This window comes from Ovis aries, chromosome 16, assembly GCF_016772045.2.
Source record: "Ovis aries strain OAR_USU_Benz2616 breed Rambouillet chromosome 16, ARS-UI_Ramb_v3.0, whole genome shotgun sequence".
In the NCBI taxonomy this organism is placed as follows: domain Eukaryota; kingdom Metazoa; phylum Chordata; class Mammalia; order Artiodactyla; family Bovidae; genus Ovis; species Ovis aries.
In genome coordinates, this window is record NC_056069.1 from 10,265,274 (window position 1) to 10,283,494 (window position 18,221).

General features: G+C 38.7%; 1 protein-coding gene across 3 annotated transcripts in view; it reads right to left on the minus strand.

The window, feature by feature from the left end:
* Positions 1-18,221, minus strand: part of NAIP (NLR family apoptosis inhibitory protein) — a 42,517-nt gene that overhangs the window by 6,524 nt on the left and 17,772 nt on the right. For 2 of the 3 annotated variants that reach the window (XM_042233702.1, XM_004017115.4), the window contains exons 7-13: positions 17,570-17,669; positions 13,280-13,361; positions 11,617-11,674; positions 9,250-11,358; positions 2,528-2,689; positions 1,291-1,443; positions 625-711 (exon numbers count right to left, since the gene is read on the minus strand). In XM_042233702.1, coding sequence (XP_042089636.1) covers positions 625-711; positions 1,291-1,443; positions 2,528-2,689; positions 9,250-11,358; positions 11,617-11,674; positions 13,280-13,361; positions 17,570-17,669 — 2,751 coding nt within the window. The remainder of the gene's footprint in view (positions 1-624; positions 712-1,290; positions 1,444-2,527; positions 2,690-9,249; positions 11,359-11,616; positions 11,675-13,279; positions 13,362-17,569; positions 17,670-18,221) is intronic. The other variant, XM_012096791.3, reaches the window with a different exon arrangement.

The following is an 18,221-nucleotide window of genomic DNA, read 5'->3' on the forward strand; positions in this document are numbered from 1 at the left end:
TTCACTTAGAGTGTTCATAACCTTAAAAGGTAGTTTTCCCCATATTCTGGAAAACTTTGAAACAACAGGCATTTAACTTGTTTGGGATGGATAACTGGCAATTAAATTGCATAGTGCTCTGGTTGTTCATTGGAAGGACTGATGTTGAAGCTGAAACTCCAATACTTAGGCCACCTGATGTGAAGAGCTGACTCATTTGAAAAGATCCTGATTCTGGGAAAGACTGAAGGCAGGAGGAGAAGGGGACGACAGAGGATGAGATAGTTGGATGGCATCACCGACTCAATGGACATGGGTTTGGGTAGACTCCGGGAGTTGGTGATGGACAGGGAGGCCTGGCATGCTGTGGTTCATGGGGTCGCAAAGAGTTGGACACGACTGAGCGACTGAACTGATGATGAAACACATATTCTAAGAAATGAATTGCTTCAAGAACATTGCTTTGAAAGACATAAAGTGAAATCAAGGAATTTGGAGCGTAAAGTTGAGCAGCGCTATCCCTCCCTCCTAATGACCAAGGGCAGCTAAAACATATTGTAATTTATTATAGCTAATGCAAAATAGAAGGATTTTGTGGAGGGAAAGAATCAAGAGTAAGTAAAAGGCACTGTGTTATAAACATACCAAATTTTTTAGCTGTTTCCTTATCTGGAATATATTGGAACCGAAGGTTTAATATCTTCAGAGAAATAAAATTTGGCAAAACAATGACTATAAAAGGGAAAATTAAAATTTAGTTATGTCAGCTACATTTCTTACACCAAAAAGTAATGTATTTATAAAGAGTATAAAGGGGCTTCCCTAGTAGCTCAGTTGGTAAAGAATCCGCCTGCAATGTGGGAAATCTGGGTTCGATCCCTAGGTTGAAAAGATCCCCGGAAGGAGGGCATGGCAACCTGCTCCAGTATTCTTGCCTGGAGAATCCCCGTGGACAGAGGAGCTTGGCAGGCTGCAGCCCATGGGGTCACAAAGAGTCAGACACGACTGAGCGACTAAGCACGGCAAAGAGTGTTTCAAAAGTGATAGAAATTACTATAATTCAGATTGAATTGATTAGTATGACTTAACTAGATAACACAAATCTTTACTCAGGAAACAGTTCTCATTACTAGAAATGTTTAAACATCTGTCTGTTAAGGAAACAAATATACCTTATTTGAAAATTCATTTATGATCAGATATCTATTGCAATGGTTTTATTCTCTGCCATCAAATGCATGTTTTTAAATTTGACTATGATTCTGTCCACAAAAGCATCTTAAACCAAAATTTTACAATTATAGCTCTTACCAAATGGGTTGGCATTAAAACAGTGTCCAGATAACTTAATTTCTTCAAGTTTCTTGCGGGAAGCAAGTGCAGTCACAAGAGATTCAAAATCCGAAAAGCTATTACATTCCAGATGGAAAACTTGGAGGTTTGGAGAATTCTCAACTAATCTGACTGTCAGATAAAATATCAGATTTCAGAAATCAGAGATTGAAAAGTTCTATCTGAATTAACCATATAAAATTAATAAAATTAATTTATTGTTTCAGCAATAGTTAGTTGAAATAAGGCATCATGATGTAACGACTCGGGCTCAGGTTCAGGTTCCGTAACTAACTGATGTGCTATGTGAACTGTTACTGACCCTCTCTGTGGATCCATTTTCTCCTCCATATAATGCATTGACTCAGCTTTAGTATCCTAATGTCTCTAGTTTGCACGTGACGCTTACACTATAGAAACACTACACAAGGAAACATAAAGTCAGTGACAAGTCTGAAGCAAAACCTAAATTTGATGAAAAAATTGCTGAGAAATATAAGAAAACGAGTACTTCCAGCCTCAGCTACAAGGTTTCTTTGCGTGCAGATCTGCATGTCGGTTCACTGGAGATTTGTCTTTCTTCACACAGTCTCTAGTGTTTCGTCTGTGTTAAACTAAGGAACTGAGGATGCCTACGTCACCTTGCTAAATGACGTTTGAGAAAGATAGCTGTACAGCTTGTTCATTAACCAAGAGAATAGGCTGGTGGGAAACAGGGAAGTGCTTCTGATTACTACTAATCAGCCGGTTTCCTTCCTTCTGATCTGGTAGATCGCTAAGTGGCAATGTAAGAGCGACTTGAAAACAGAGTAAGAGAACTCTGCAAACTACTTTTGGAGAGGCAGTATGCTCTGCTTAAGAGCTCAGATTTAAGAGTTAGAATTCCTGTGTTTGAACTGCAAATTTACCATTTCCTTTTCTGGGTGACCTCAAGCAAATTAGTTAATTTCTATAACTCCATTTTCCTATATAAAATGATTACTTTACCTTGTAGAATGGGTATGAAGGTTAAGCGTGTTAATGTTTATAAAGTGCTAGAATAATTCATAGCATGTAGTAAAGGCTCAATCACAAATAGCTCTCTGCTTTTTTAATAACAATGAGCACTGTCCCCACAACTTACCTTGGTTATAGGTTACACCCTCAGATCTTCAACTCTTAATTATTGGCCAGGTAGCTTTTCCAGATGATAAGTAAATCAAAGTGCCACACTTACCTAATTTGGAAGAACTGCACTTAGATGAAATTTGGATCAATAATTTCTCCATATGGTGGAGATTTAGGAATTCTTCAGAAATGACTGAAAAAACATCTTGTTGCAGATTCACAGACAGTTCTTTCAGGCACAAGAATTTGTCCAAACTAAGAAAGAGTTGGTCTAGAAAGCAGCACACAGTTTCCCATTATTAATTTAAAGAGTTCCAAATGGAAATTTTCAAACTCTCATTTTGATTCATCAAGCTATTTTCATATTTTCAAATGAAAACTTTTCACATACCATAAGACATTCTTTTTTAGGAAGCACATATATGAAAATAATGCTTTTTGTAGCATTTACCAGTATGTTGACTAAAAAAATGTATGCACAACCTAAAAGTATGAAAATTATTGTATTCAGTGGACTTTCTTAGGGCTTCAAGTCTGGGAGGCAACATCTCAAGCAAGCCTAAGAAAATTGCTCCAAGGAGATTAGGGGGAAGCAGTTTTCCAACAACGGGCAAAAGATTGCTGTCAATAAAAGAAAGCCAGATGTCTCCAGGAATTTGCCGCTTTTCTGTGTATGAGAAGATGCAACAGTCTGGGCTCACTGAAATCATTCCTTTGATATGCACCTCGGCTATCCGGAGCTAGCATCCTGTGTTTTCCCATCCTGAGTTTCCTCAAGCTGCACCTTTGGGGTGGCTGCAGCCTAATGACTGCTAGATGGTAGGTCTTTGTTTCCTTCCTGACTTTCTTCAGGGCCCATCCTCATGGGTGTAACTGCAATTGCTGATGACTATAACATCCTTTGTTTACCGATATGGCAGGCAATATTTTATTTCTTATCTACTATATAAAAGTCCTGTATTACACTCTGGATTCAGAAAAATGAGACTATCTCAATGAATGGGGCTCAGACAACTGAATTTCTCCATGCAAAAGTTCGACCACCGCCATACGAAATTAGCTCAAAATGAATCAACTACCTAAATTTGAGAGCGAAAACCGTATAACACCTTAGAAGAAAAGATGACTTTGGATTTGACTGTGGATTCTTTTTCTTTTGTTCGCCCCCGCCCTGACAGTGGATTCTTGATATGCTACCTAGAGCATTAGCACAAAAGAAAAATAGACAAATTTGACTTAGTGGGAATTTGAAACTTTACAGATTGAAGGACATTACCAAGACAGTGAAAAGGGAACTCTATAGGAGAAAATACTTTATACACCACATGCCAACAAAAATTATATGTAATTGCACTATGATTATATAATATATATAATTATATATTCATATAATGAATATATTCTTTCCCAAAGAAAGGCAATGCCAAAGAATGCTCAAACTACCACACAATTGCACTCATCTCACACACTAGTAAAGTAATGCTCAAAATTCTCCAAGCCAGGCTTCAACAGTATGTGAACCGTGAACTTCCAGATGTTCAAGCTGGATTTAGAAAAGGCAGAGGAACCAGAGATCAAATTGCCAACATCCGTTGCATTATCGAAAAAGCAAGAGAGTTCCAGAAAAACATCTATTTCTGCTTTAATGACTATGTCAAAGCGTTAGACTGTGTGGATCACAACAAACTGTGGAAAATTCTGAAAGAGATGGGAATACCAGACCACCCGACCTGCCTCTTGAGAAATCTGTATGCAGGTCAGGAAGCAACAGTTAGAACTGGAACAACAGACTGGTTCCAAATCGGGAAAGGAGTACCTCAAGGCTGTATATTGTCACCCTGCTTATTTAACTTATATGCAGAGTACATCATGAGAAATGCTGGGCTGGATGAAGCACAAGCTGGAATCAAGATTGCCAGGAGAAATATCAATAACCTTAGATGCAGATGACACCACCCTATGGCAGAAAGTGAAGAAGAACTAAAGAGCCTCTTGATAAAAGTAAAAGAGGAGAGTGAAAAAGTTGGCTTAAAACTCAACATTCAGAAAACTAACACCAAGGCATTTGTTCCCATCTCTTCATGGCAAATAGATGGGAAAACAGTGGAAACAGTGGGAGACTTTATTTTGGGGGGCTCCAAAATCACTGCAGATGGGGATTGCAGCCATGAAATTAAAAAAGGCTTGCTCCTTGGAAGGAAAATTATGACCAACCTAGACAGCATATTAAAAAGCAGAGACAAAAAAATAAATAAAAAGCAGAGACATTACTTTGCCAACAAAGATCTAAGTCCAGTTAGTCGCTCAGTCATGTCTGACTCTTTGGGAACCCATGAACTGCAGCACGCCAGGCCTCCCTGTGCATCGCCAACTCCCAGAGTTTACTCAAACTCAAGTCCATTGAGTCAGTGATGCCATCGAACCATCTCATCCTCTGTCGTCTCCTTCTCCTCTGGCGCACTGCAGTCCATGGGGTTGCGGGTGTGCACAAGGTTTGTTTGAGCCCTCTGAGTGTTTATGGCGCAATGGAGTTTGAGTCTAAACGCGATTTCGCCCCTCCTCCCCTCTTGCTGGGGCTTCTCCTTTGCTCTTGGACATAGGGTATCTCCTCAGAGCTGCTCGAGTGGCTCCGCACAGCTGCTGTGCAGCTGCCGCTCTAGTGACTACCATCTTGCTGAGGCTTCTCTAGCCGCCTAGTCAAGGCTATGGTTTTTTCAGTGGTCATGTATGGATGTGAGAGTTGGACTATAAAGAAAACTGAGCACCGCAGAATTGATGCTTTTGAACTGTGGATTTGGAGAAGACTCTTGAGAGTCCCTTGGACTGCAAGGAGATCCAACCAGTTCATCCTAAAGGACATCAGTCCTGAATATTCATTGGAAGGACTGATGCTGAAGCTGAAACTCCAATACTCTGGCCACCTGATGCGAAGAACTGACTCACTGGAAAAGACCCTGATGCTGGGAAAGATTGAAGGCGGGAGTAGAAGGGGACAACAGAAGATGAGATGGTTGAGATGGTTGGATGGCATCACTGATTCAATGGACATGAGCTTGAGTAAACTCCTGGAGTTGGTGATGGACAGAGAGGCCTGGCACGCTGCAGTCCATGGGGTTACAAAGAGTTGGACATGACTGAGCAACTGAACTGAACTGATATATTCATAACACATTATGAATATACAATTATACAATGAACTTATATAACTCAAAAAGACAACACAATTTTAAAAATGGGCAAAGGAACAAACAACCCAACCTGAAAATGAGCAGGAGACCTCAAGAGACATTTCTCCAAAGAAGACATATAGATAGCTAACAAGCACATAAGATGCTCAAAATCACTGATCACTAGAGAATGTGAATCAAAGCTATAATGAGGTATCACCTCACAGTGGTCAGAATGACTATCAGCAAAAAGTCTACAAATAGACAAAAAACAAAACAAAAAATGTCTACAGACAGTGCTGGAGAGGATATAGAGAAAAGGGAACCCTCCTACACTGTTGATGGGAATGTAAATTGGTATAGCCACTGGGGAGAACAGTTTGGAGGTTCCCTAAAAAACTAAAAATAGAGCTACAATCCAGCAATCCCACTCTTGGCCACACATCTAGAGAAAACTCTTATTCTGAAAAGATACATACACCCCAATATCCATAGCAGCACTATTTATAATAACCATGACATGGAAGCAACCTTCAGTTCAGTTCAGTTCAGTTCAGTTCAGTCGCTCAGTTGTGTCTGACTCTTTGCGACCCCATGAATCGCAGCACGCCAGGCCTCCCTGTCCATCACCAACTCTAGGAGTTCACTCAGACTTGCATCCATCGAGTCAGTGATGCCATCATCCAGCCATCTCATCCTCAGTCATCCCCTTCTCCTCCTGGGCCCAATCCCTCCCAGCATCAGAGTCTTTTCCAATGAGTCAACTCTTCACATGAGGTGGCCAAAGTACTAGAGTTTCAGCTTCAGAATCATTTCCTCCAAAGAAATCCCAGGGCTGATCTCCTTCAGAATGGACTGGTTGGATCTCCTTGCAGTCCAAGGGACTCTCAAGAGTCTTCTCCAACACCATAGTTCAAAAGCATCAATTCTTCAGCGCTCAGCTTTCTCCACAGTCCAACTCTCACATCCATACATGACTACTGCAAAAACCATAGCCTTGACTAGACGGACCTTTGTTGGCAAAGTAATGTCTCTGCTTTTGAATATGCTATCTAGGTTGGTCATAACTTTTCTTCCAAGGAGTAAGCGTCTTTTCATTTCACGGCTGCAGTCACCATCTGCAGTGATTTTGGAGCCCCCCAAAATAAAGTCTGACACTGTTTCCACTGTTTCCCCATCTATTTCCCATGAAGTGATGGGACCAGATACCATGATCTTCGTTTTCTGAATGTTGAGTTTTAAGCCAACTTTTTCACTCTCCACTTTCACTTTCATCAAGAGGCTTTTTAGTTCCTCTTCACTTTCTGCCATATGGGTGGTGTCATCCGCATATCTGAGGTTATTGATATTTCTCCTGGCAATCTTGATTCCAGCTTGTGCTTCTTCCAGCCCAGCATTTCTCATGTTGTACTCTGCATAGAAGTTGAATAAGTAGGGTGACAATATACAGAATCTCTTTCAGAATTTTCCACAGTGTATTGTGATCCACACAGTCAAAGGCTTTGGCATAGGCCCTAAATGTCCATCAAGAATGACTAGATAAAGAAGATGTGATACACATACACACAATGAGATATTACTCAGCCATAAAAAAGAGTGAAATAATGCCATTTGCAACTACACAGATGGACCTAGAGATTATCATATTAAGTGACGTAAGTCAGAAAAACGATGATAACATTTATACGTGGGCTCTGAAAAAGTAATACAAATGAACTTATTTACAAAACTAAAATAGACTCACTGACATAGAAAATAAATTTATGGTTACCAAAGGGGAAAGAGGAAGGAGGGAGGAATAAATTAGGAGTTTGAGATTAATAGACACCCACTATGTATAAAATAAGCACCTACAGTATAGCACAGGGAACTATATTCAATATCTTGTAACGATCTATAGTGGAAAAGAATCGTAAATATACATACATATGTGTATACACTCACACAATCTGAATCACTTTGCTATACTCCAGAAACTAACACAACATGGTAAATAATCCAAACTTTCATTTTTTTTAATGGACAAAACGATTTAATAGACTGTCTTCAAAAAATATATACGGACAGCCAATAAGCACATGAAAAGTTGCTCAGTATTTTAGTCATCAGGAAAATGAAAATCAAAACCACAGTAAGATATAATTTCACACCTACTAGGGTGTCTCTGATTTAGAAAAAAAAAAAAAAAGCTTGGAGATGTGAAGAAACTGGAACCCTGGTACACTGTTTGCAGGGATGTAAAATGCTGCAGCCAGTGTGGAAAACAGTTTGGAGGTTCCTTGAATATGAAAATAGAATTACTATCATTGATATGATGCAATAATTTCTAGGTATAAATCAAAAAGAATTGAAAGCAGGGTCTTAAAGTAACATTTGTACATCCGTGTTCACATCAGCTTTAGCCAGAATAAACAGTGCGAGAATCCATCAACTGATGAATTATTCACAGAGCATGGTATATTTGTTGTTAAGTCACTAAGCTGTGTCTGACTCTTTGTGGACCATAGCCCACCAGGCTCCTTTGTCCATGGGATTTCCCAGGCACAACACTGGACTGGGTTACCATTTTCTTCTCCAGGGGATCTTCTCAACCCAGGGATAGAACCCCTGTCTCTAATATTGGCTGGTGGATTCTTTGCCACTGAGCCAGCAGGGAAGCCACTGTATCTACAGATAAGTGTGATATTATTCTAGCTATAAAAGCAGTGAAGTTCTGACACAGGCTACAGCATGGACGAGCCTTAAAAACATTATGCTAAACGAAAGAAGTCAGACACACAAGGACAAAATATTGTACGTATTCATTTACATGAAGCAGAATAGACAAATTCACAGAGATCTCAGTAGCTGGGAAGGGGAAGGAGTTATCTAATAGGTACAAAGTTTGGGATGATGAAAAGGTTGTGGAAGTGAATAGTGACGATGGTTCACAGCACTCTAATTCTATTTAATGCCCCTAAACTGTATACTGAAAAATGTGTTTTATCATAATAAAAACATTTGAAAAAAATGAACAAAATTTTTCTAACTTTGAAGATAAATATCAACACATAGATTCAAAAAATGTTCAGTGTCCCTCAAGTAAGATATAAAGCAAAGCACTTCTAGGCATTTAACAAACTGCTGAAAATCAAACCCATACTAGCAACAATCAGAAAATGAAGAAAATTAGTATCATTTACAAGAGTATCAAAAACACAAGTACCTGGGAATAAATTTAATGGAAGAGGATACAGTCTACGCCAAAAACTCTAAAACACTGCTTAGACAAGTGAAAAGTGACAAAAATAACTGGGAGGTGTTACTTCTCACTTGTTTATTTCCCAGGGTACAAGCCCTTTCTTCCATGAAGCAGGTGGGTGAGAGCAGTTCTCAAGCATTATTTACGTACAGATAATTCTTTTACTAATAACTAGTCATTTGTTTACTAAGAGCCTTCATTAGTCATTTTATTATTTTTATTAGAGTTTGAAAGTCATTCTATTATTTGGAGGCTTTTCACTAATTCATATTACTAAGAGAAATATATTAGTAAAATGTAAACTGTCCAATCAGCAAGGATTTACAGTTTCATGCTCTCAAAAATTTTTTATCCATTTAAAACCAAGAGCGAAAAGGTGGAAACACACATCCTAATAGTCATCTAAGACAGGTTCAAGCTTACCTTGTATATGGGTTTTCTCTGAGACTTGAAGAGATTCTAGGGAAGTTAGAGTGAGAAGCAATTCCTGTTCTATTGCACTCAGCTCACATTGGCTTATGCAGCACTTGGTGAAAGAGGCCCTGTACTGCTCAAGAGCTGGGAGGATGTTTTCAATAAAACCCCTGCTGTCGTTCAAGTGGAGTTCAATGTGCTGTGCAGCTGAGAAAACCTCTGTTAGAAACTTGAGCATCTCCTGATCTGCAGCACTGGTGTTAGTCACATGAACTTCCAGAAGGGGAATCTTGTACTGCTTTGAAGGAAGTTTCCAATAGCCAGTGCTGATGGCTGGTGGAGCATTGAGTCGCGTGTCATGAAAACGCTTAATGTTTTCCTGTTTTTCAACCAAACTCTGCTTCCATTCACTCTCAAGTTCAAAGGCAGAAGCATAGTCCTGATCTATAGTTGGTGCCTGGGATTTGTCTAAAATTCTTTCAAGGGGCATATCATCTGTTTTGAATAATGTATTTCTGCCTATGGAGACCTGGATGCTCCTCAACAATAACAGGCTTTCTGGGTGGTCAAAAAAATACTGTAACTTAAGAACATCCAAACACAGGGTTCTCCCTTGAAGGAATTGCAAAATGAAAGGAGAACATGCAGCAACAGTGTTGCTTTGATACGCAACCTTTACAGCCAGAGCTAGCAAATGTTTCGAAGCCACTGAAAGGTAAGTTTGTGGAGAGAATTGCCACATCAACCTGAAACATTGCATCAACTCTGAAATTTCTGGATGATGCTTCAGATAGTCCTCATTTTCAGATATATTCTCCAGTGTCTCTTTATTATCCACCAAGAGAAGCAAATGGGATACAATTTTTGGCCCTGCCTTTGTTGAAGGATGGCTGGAGAGACAGTTCAAAAAATTGGCATAGGGACAGATAGCCATCAAGGTTGAGTTGATTTGTTTCAAATAATGAAGTCCCAAATCTTGGTCTTCTTGCCTATCAGAATCCAGGAGTTCGGTCAGCCTCATTCCAGCAAGGAATTCTTGAAATGCAGGATTTAAAAACTGATAGACTGGCCTCAGTCTCTGGGCTGTGAATTTGTTCATCAGGTACATGGCTAGATCTTCCTCTTCATCAATCCCTGCTTCTATGAGGTCCTCATCACTAAACTCAAAGCAAGATGAAAAAAACCCTTTCAAGGCTAGTTCACCGCAGGAGGACACAGTTGCTTTGAGAAGGTCAGCTGCAGTTTTGTGCTTTAAGAAAAGGCATTCCATATAGGACTTGAAAACAGCCACACTGTGAAAGGACCAGTGAAAACGATTCTGAAGCCAACTAGCACAGACTGCTGCTACAAACAAGGGAGTCTTCTGAATTCCCTGCCAAGTTTGATTCATTCCAAGGTCAACCATCAACTTTCGCAGGCGGGTCAAATCACCTGGAAAGAGCTTCTTTAATATAGAAATAGTATTATAGAAAGGAAACGCCTTAATCTCTATGATTGTATCTAGGTATCGGCGGATGTTCTTGGCCCTATTTGTATGGACAGTGATCACCAAGCAGGTCCTTGACAAATGTTTTTTTTGAATCATCCTTGCTATGACTTGGGGAACTGAGCACATTTCTTTGTAGTCATCCAAAAGGAATAACACCTGGTTCTTTAACTGCTGGATGATGTTCCTTAGGCCCATTTCAGTAACAGATACATTTGTCTCTAAGAGTTGGTCATGAATAACACTGGCCAGCCCCTGCTCTGGCCTGGTAGAGCCAAGAGAGAGATAGAAGACCAGCCGGAACCTGTGTAACAAGGGACAGCATCCTGATGCCCACAGAAGAGCTATTTTCTTCAGGAGGATGGTCTTTCCACTCCCAGCTTCACCCTCCACACACATGACAGAGTTCAAGTTAGCAAAGACTTCAGGCAACACCACAGGCTCTTGCACAGGATTGGTGATGTGTTTTAAAGCAAATGACAGATCACAATCCAGCCACTGGTCAGTGGCTAGACAGGAAGAGAGCTCAAGCAAAGACACGTGGCAGAAAGGAGCACTGGTATAGACTTTTCTCAGGCGCTCACTCAGGCTCTCTGCCTCCTGAAACCACTGGGCTTCACCCTGGGCCACCTCTGTGGAGAAAAGCAAGGGGGCACAGTTATAAACAAATATTCCTATTATCCCCTACATACGGGACTTCCCTGTCAGTCTAGTGGTTAAGCCTCCACGCTTCCCCTGCAGGGGGTGCAGGTTCAACCCCTGTTTGGGGAACTAATATCCCACATGCTGTGTAGTTTGGCCATAAACAAATAAATAATGTAATAAAATCCTTTATATACAAAGATATGTACACATTCATATAATCCCATGTGCTACCTCCAAATCCTTACCTGGCACTATAGAACTAACTGCTGTTGACTCTTCAAGATTGCTTTCACTTGTAGTTTCCTTTGAAAAGAAAATTCTCTATTAAATTAACATCTGTATAAGTGGGTGGGGCCTCAACTTACAATCAGAAACCAGACATTTTCTAAACACAAGCCACCCTCAAGTGTTTATGCCAGTTGCAGGGAGGAGTGCTACAAGTATGAAATAATAATAAGTGATCTGCAAACACATGCAAGTGTATGCTTCTGTGTGGTACCCAAACAGGGCATTCCTTGGGTGACATGAGCAGTGACTACTGACCAGGTGATTAGAATCAGTGTCAAGAGCAAGATGGACCCTCCAGAAACTATTTGGTGTAGCTTCTGATCTCAGTTATTAAAAGTATTTTAAATATTACATACCTGGGGTATAGGGAGATTAAGTTTCTTCTTTTAAAAATAAGTTATTAAAAAATAAATAAATTAATTAAAAAAATAAGTTATTTAAGGGAGGTGGGGGGAGATGAGCAAAATTGGTGGAAGGGATTAAGAGATACAAAAGTGAAAGTGAAGTCACTTATTCGTGTCCGACTCTTTGCGACCCCGTGGAGTGTAGCCCACCAGGCTCATCTGTCCATGGGATCCTCCAGGCAAGAATACTGGAGTGGGTTAAGTCACAGAGATGGAATGTACAACATGGGGAAAATGATCAATAATACTATAATAACTTTTTATGATGCCAACAGTAACTAGACTTATGGTAGTAATCACTTTGTAATGTACAGAAATATCTAATACTACCTGGAATTAATATTGTAAGTCATATACATCAATAAAATAAAAACAGCTATTTCTATACCCCCAAATGTTTTCCTTCAATTTCATTTTCAGTTCACAAATGTAAAAGATGAGTCAAATGAATGGCAAATTACTGTTTTCTTTTTCATGGGATGACAATATACTTAATATACAGCCTCAAATAAGGGGTTTGTGTGTGTGTGTGTGTGTATGCATTAAATTGGTAGTAGCTAATATTCCAGAGAAATATATAGAATTTCTTAGTTTAAAGGGGTCATCCTATTAATCTGACCATTAATTAATAGATTGGTTGGTCATTTGCTTTTGTAAAAGAAACATATCTTCCCAGCTTTGAGAAAAGCCAACTAGCAAGTCAGACCTTACTGCCCTCCAAATGAAGATCACTGATGGGAACTAGGTAGCCTGGATGCTAATCAACTCTTAGGTCCAAACAAGTCTGGGCACCATAATAGAAGGGACTGACTCTACATTACATGAAGCTAGGCATTATGTTGTGTTTAATGTCGTATCCCCATCTGTAAGTAGCTCTTAATAGATGCTTAACAGATATTGGCAGAATTTATTGACTGATTTATTTATGATGGATCTTCCCTGTAGCTCAGTTGGTAAAGAATCTGCCTGCAATGCAGAAGACCCAGATTAATCCCTGGGTCAGGAAGATTCTCTGGAGAAGGGAATGGCGATCCGTATTCTTGCCTGGAGAATCCCGTGGACAGAGGAGACTGGCAGGCTACAATTCGTGGAGTCCCAGAGATTGGACACGACTGAGTGACTGACACTATTTACTTATGATGAGTAGTTCCTGCTCAAAACTGTTCTTAATCACATGATCACACACTCTGAAAATAAACAAGGTGGCATTCAATACCGTTAACTCAGAAAGTTCATCATGGCTCTGAAGGTCTGGAATCACTTCTGCAGAGGACTTCACACTCTGGAGAAACTGACAACTAAACACACAAGTTACAAGTTATAGAGATAGTTGTATGCAATTAAACCTTTGCTTTAGGTTTTCAAAAACACTGTCAGAGTTTTAGTGGCAAAGATTAAGTATAAAATTAACATTTCCTGTGAGTCTGTCAGTGTCTTTATCAAGAAGGCATGTAGACTATGGCTCTTGGGAGCAGAGATGTAAATGGCTCATAAAGTAATGGTAAGGATTACCAGCCAATTTGGTGGGGTGGGAGCATATTTAACACTCATCCATGAAACCAACTAAGATGAACCTAATGGAAAGAAAATAGAGACAACAAACTCCATCTATGGATTCTGGGACAATGGACAACAAAAAAGACATAAGCAGGAGAAAATGGTGAAACACATGTAAACATCTGGAGTTGACTGTAATGTTCCAGTGTTGTTTTTCTTAATTTTAACAAATGTACCAGGGTAATGTAAGATATTAGTACTAGAGGAAGCTGAGTATGGGAATACAGGAACACTCTGTATTATCTTTTCACCTTTTTTCTAAATCTAAAAATACCCCAAATAAAAAGTTTATTTCAGAAAAAAAAAAAAAAAACCTCCATCAATATGAAGACTAAAGAATGGCTCTGAAAACAATTTGCTGGACATCATGAAATTGGAATATGCGGTCCTTTCTGAATTCAGTTATGATGTTTACCTGAAGAGCCAAGGATGAAAATTCTACAGAGCTCTATTCACAGTCATTAACTTGGATAAATGAGAACTATAAATGTGAGTAGGTAAATGATAAAACCAGAAACAACTCTCTCAGCTTATTTTTATGCTGCTGAATTACAGGAAAGCAGGAGATAAAGCAAGGGGACACATCATTTTTATTTTCCTAGATGAATGACTTGGAGATGAGCCCAGGAATAGAAGGGTAGCTATAAAAAAAAAAGCTAGTAGGACTTTAAATGCTTCTGTCCAAGGTGACTATACAGATAAACCCATCAAGGGAAAGGACTCTGAAGGAAGGTAAAATACAGACTTTTCTGTACAAATAAAGCCAATGAATTCAGCTGCCAGCAGACTAGTACTACAAGAAATGTTAAAGGAAGTTCTTAAGTTCTTCTTAAAAGGAAAATCATAAAAGATGGAAACTTGGTTTTACCCAAAGGAATGAAGTGTTCCAGGAATGGTAACTCATTGGGTAAATATGAAATATGCTTTCTCTCTTTCTAAAATGTATTTAAAAGATAATTGTTTACAACAAAGATATAACACTACATTGTGAGATTTAGAATACATGTGAAGTAAAATGTATGGTAACAATAGTACAGAGGATAGGAAGGGGAAAATAGAAGTATACTGTTACATTGGTTCATACATGATATGTCAATGTTATAAAATTATTTGAAGATGACTGTGATTTGTTAAACATGCATTATATCGATTATAGAGCAGGCACTAAAAAGACAAAGTTGTATAGCTAAAAAGCCAACTATAGAGATAAAACGGAATATTGAAAAATAAATGCAAATCAGGAAAAGAAGAAACAAACAAGAGATGGATAAATAGAAAACAAATAGCAAAATAGTAGATTAAAATCCAACCATATCAATGATTCTGTTCAATGTAAATGTTCTAAACACTCCCGGTAGGAAGCAGATATTGGGGAATCTCTTGGTGCGCCAGCGGTTAGGACTCCTTGCTCTTACTGCCAGGGCTCTGGTTAGGGAACTAAGATCCCACAAGCTGTACAGCACAGCCAAAACACTCAAACAACTATAACAACAAAAAAAGAAAGCAGATATTGTCAGACTGTTAAAAAAGCAAGACCCATCTATGCTCTCTACAAGAAATTCACTTTAAAGTTACAGGTTAAAAGTAAAATTATTTTGGGAATTCCTTGGTGGCCCAGTGGTTAGGACTCTATTCTCTCTGGGTTTGATCCCTGGTCTGGTAGCTAAGATCCCTCACGTTGTACTCCACAACCAAAAAAAAAAAAAGATTTCAAAAAATATAGTATCATGCAAAAACTAAAAGCTGGAGTGGCTACAGTATATTAACATCAGATAAAGACTCAAGAACAAGGAGTACCAAGACAGATAAATAGAGACATTTCATATATTCCCTGAATAAGAAAGAGGAAAGGGCAAAGAATACACAAGATATGTTTCTGAAGAAAAAGAGCAAGGAGACTATGTGAGAAAATATGAAAATATGCTCAACATTATTAGTAATTAGATTGACAAAAATTGGGGCAATACTAAGTTAGTGAGGGAGCAGACAGAATGGAAACATCTATACCAGTGAGACTATAAATCAGTACAGCCACTTTGGAAAAAGTTTTGCATAATCTAGTAAAGTTGACTGTGTACATCGTATTACTTTGCAATTCCATGGCTGGTTATGTATCTTAGAGGAAAATGAGCACTGGAAATTATGTCCAAGAAGGTTCATAGAGGCATTATTTGAATTGCAACATTCTGAAAACAACCCAGATGTTGAATCTAGAAGGATAAATTTTATATTCATAAAACAATATCCTATATAGCAATGAGAACAAGTAAATTGCAATTCTAACATAATTATGAATGAGTCTCAAAAACTTTATGGAGTAAAACAAGTCAGTCATCACAGAAGAACCATGCAGTATCCTTCCATTTACTTGAATTTATAGAACAGGCAAAGTTAAGTATGCTTAATGATACATATGTAGCTGGTGAAACCAACCATCTGGAGTAGAAGGAACAATTAACACAAATTTCAGAATTGGTGGTGGTTTCATCACTAAGTCATGTCTGACTCTTGCAATCCCATGGACAGTAGAACCTGGCAGGCTTTTCCAGGCAAGAATACTGGAGTGGGTTGCCTTTTCCTTTTCCAGGGGATTTTCCCAACCCAGGGATAGAACCTGGGTCTCCTGCATTGCAGGCAGAACTGAGGCAACAGGGAAGTGTTCCGGATTGGAGGGACAAGGATATAATCAGAACTTGGAAGGTAGGCACACACTAGCCTTCTAAGGACTTGATAACATTCAATTTCTTAACTGTAGCGGTAGGTTCATTGGTTTCTTTAATTTTCCTTTAAGTCACACATGCTTATTTAAGGGCATCCTAGTTTGCAATTTTAAAAGAGAGGCAAAAGATTCAAGCCTCACTCAGAGGACCAAAAAAAAAAAAAAAAAAAAAGGCAGAGGAGAAATAAAAATCTTCACAAAAAAGGAAATGACAGAGTCGAGAAAAGGTCCTAAATACAATCAGACTGTATCCTAGTTTATTTTTCCAAAAACTAAGAAGACCATCTTCACTGTTTAACAATTTACTAAATAGTAAATCCAAATAAAGAAAAATGCAACTACTTCTGTGAAAACACCTTCAAAACTATATCTCTTGAGAATCTTAGATAGAAGCATTTAAGATCTATTTGTATTAATATTTATTTCTAGAAGAGCATTTACTAATTACAAAGTGAAAACAACAAAATGTCCTCTTATAGTTGAACACTTTTGAAGAGTTTGGTGAGTGAGAAATAAGTCCTCCAAAGTGTTAAAGAGCTACAGAAAACAAATATTTAAAAATAGCCATTTCTTCATGAAATTTTAGAACCCTGGAAACAAAGAGAAAATCCTAAATGCCTCCAGAATGGGAAAAGACATTATATGCTTCCATTTACATAAAATATCCAAGAGAGTAAATCTATAGCAACAGAAAGCTAACTGGTAGCTCTCAGGCAGTAGGGTGTACTGGGGAGACAGGGAATGACGGCTTCATGGGTACAGAGTTCTCTTTTGGAAAAATGAAATGTTTTGGAATTCGTGGAGGTAATTGCACAACACTGCTCATGTACCAAATGCTACCGGATTGAGTACTTTAAAAGAGTTTGTGTGTGAATTAAAAAAAAAAAGTAAGCAAACATACTGATAAAACAATTATCACTCCCTACCAAGGCTGGAAATTGTACAGGGAGAGAAAAAAATTATTTACTAAAAAGCTCTGTCTTTATGGAGTTATGATAACATAGACAGTAATGTGAAAATAATGACTGAACCAAAACTGTGCTGTAACTACTGTGAGAGGAAGGCTAGATGGGAAGGGGGTTGTGAAAGCAATGAAATGAAAAAAAGGAAGACTCATCCCGTATTGTAAGGATGAGACACGTGAGCAAAGCCTTAATCAGAATATGAAATGAGGGGAAAATTGCTCAAATACATCCAGATTCGTAGATACTAAGCATTCATTCCACTTACTTGGGAAAAAATTTGGCGTGTTCTTCTAATGGGTCATCACCTTCCTCCCACTCATGCAAATATCCTCCACAGGAAAAACACTGGACAATGTCTGATTCACCTAGAAGTAAGCAAATTCGATCAGTGCCACAGGCCAATGTAGTTGTCAGGTGACACAGATAATAACCATATTAGCAAAACCCAATTACACTTGCTATCAGATTTTGTGACAAAGTTACAACTTTGTGTCACCAGTGAGGAAATATTCTAACTAGGGCTCTTCTCGCACCAGTGGGGTCATGGGCAAGTATCACTGAATGTTCCTACCTACCATGCACTCTAATCAAACCCTGTCCCTGTCCCCTCTTCATTCAATGGGGCAAGAGATTTACAAATCAGAATGTGGAATTGAAGCTCCATGAAGGAGGAGATTTTTGCCTGTTTTGCTCCCCAATGAATCTCATGGACCTAGAACAGTGATTAGCACTTATTATGCACTTAATAAGTTATCTGTTCAATGAATAAATCAGAAAGAATATTATTTGGAGCTCAGGAAAATATATGTGAGCAAATATAGCCACTCTCATGTAAGTAAGATCGTGAAGAATCAGACACCTCTTACTATAGGTTTATTCCACTAGAAATAGGATCAAGTCTTTGTGTGAGACTCTAT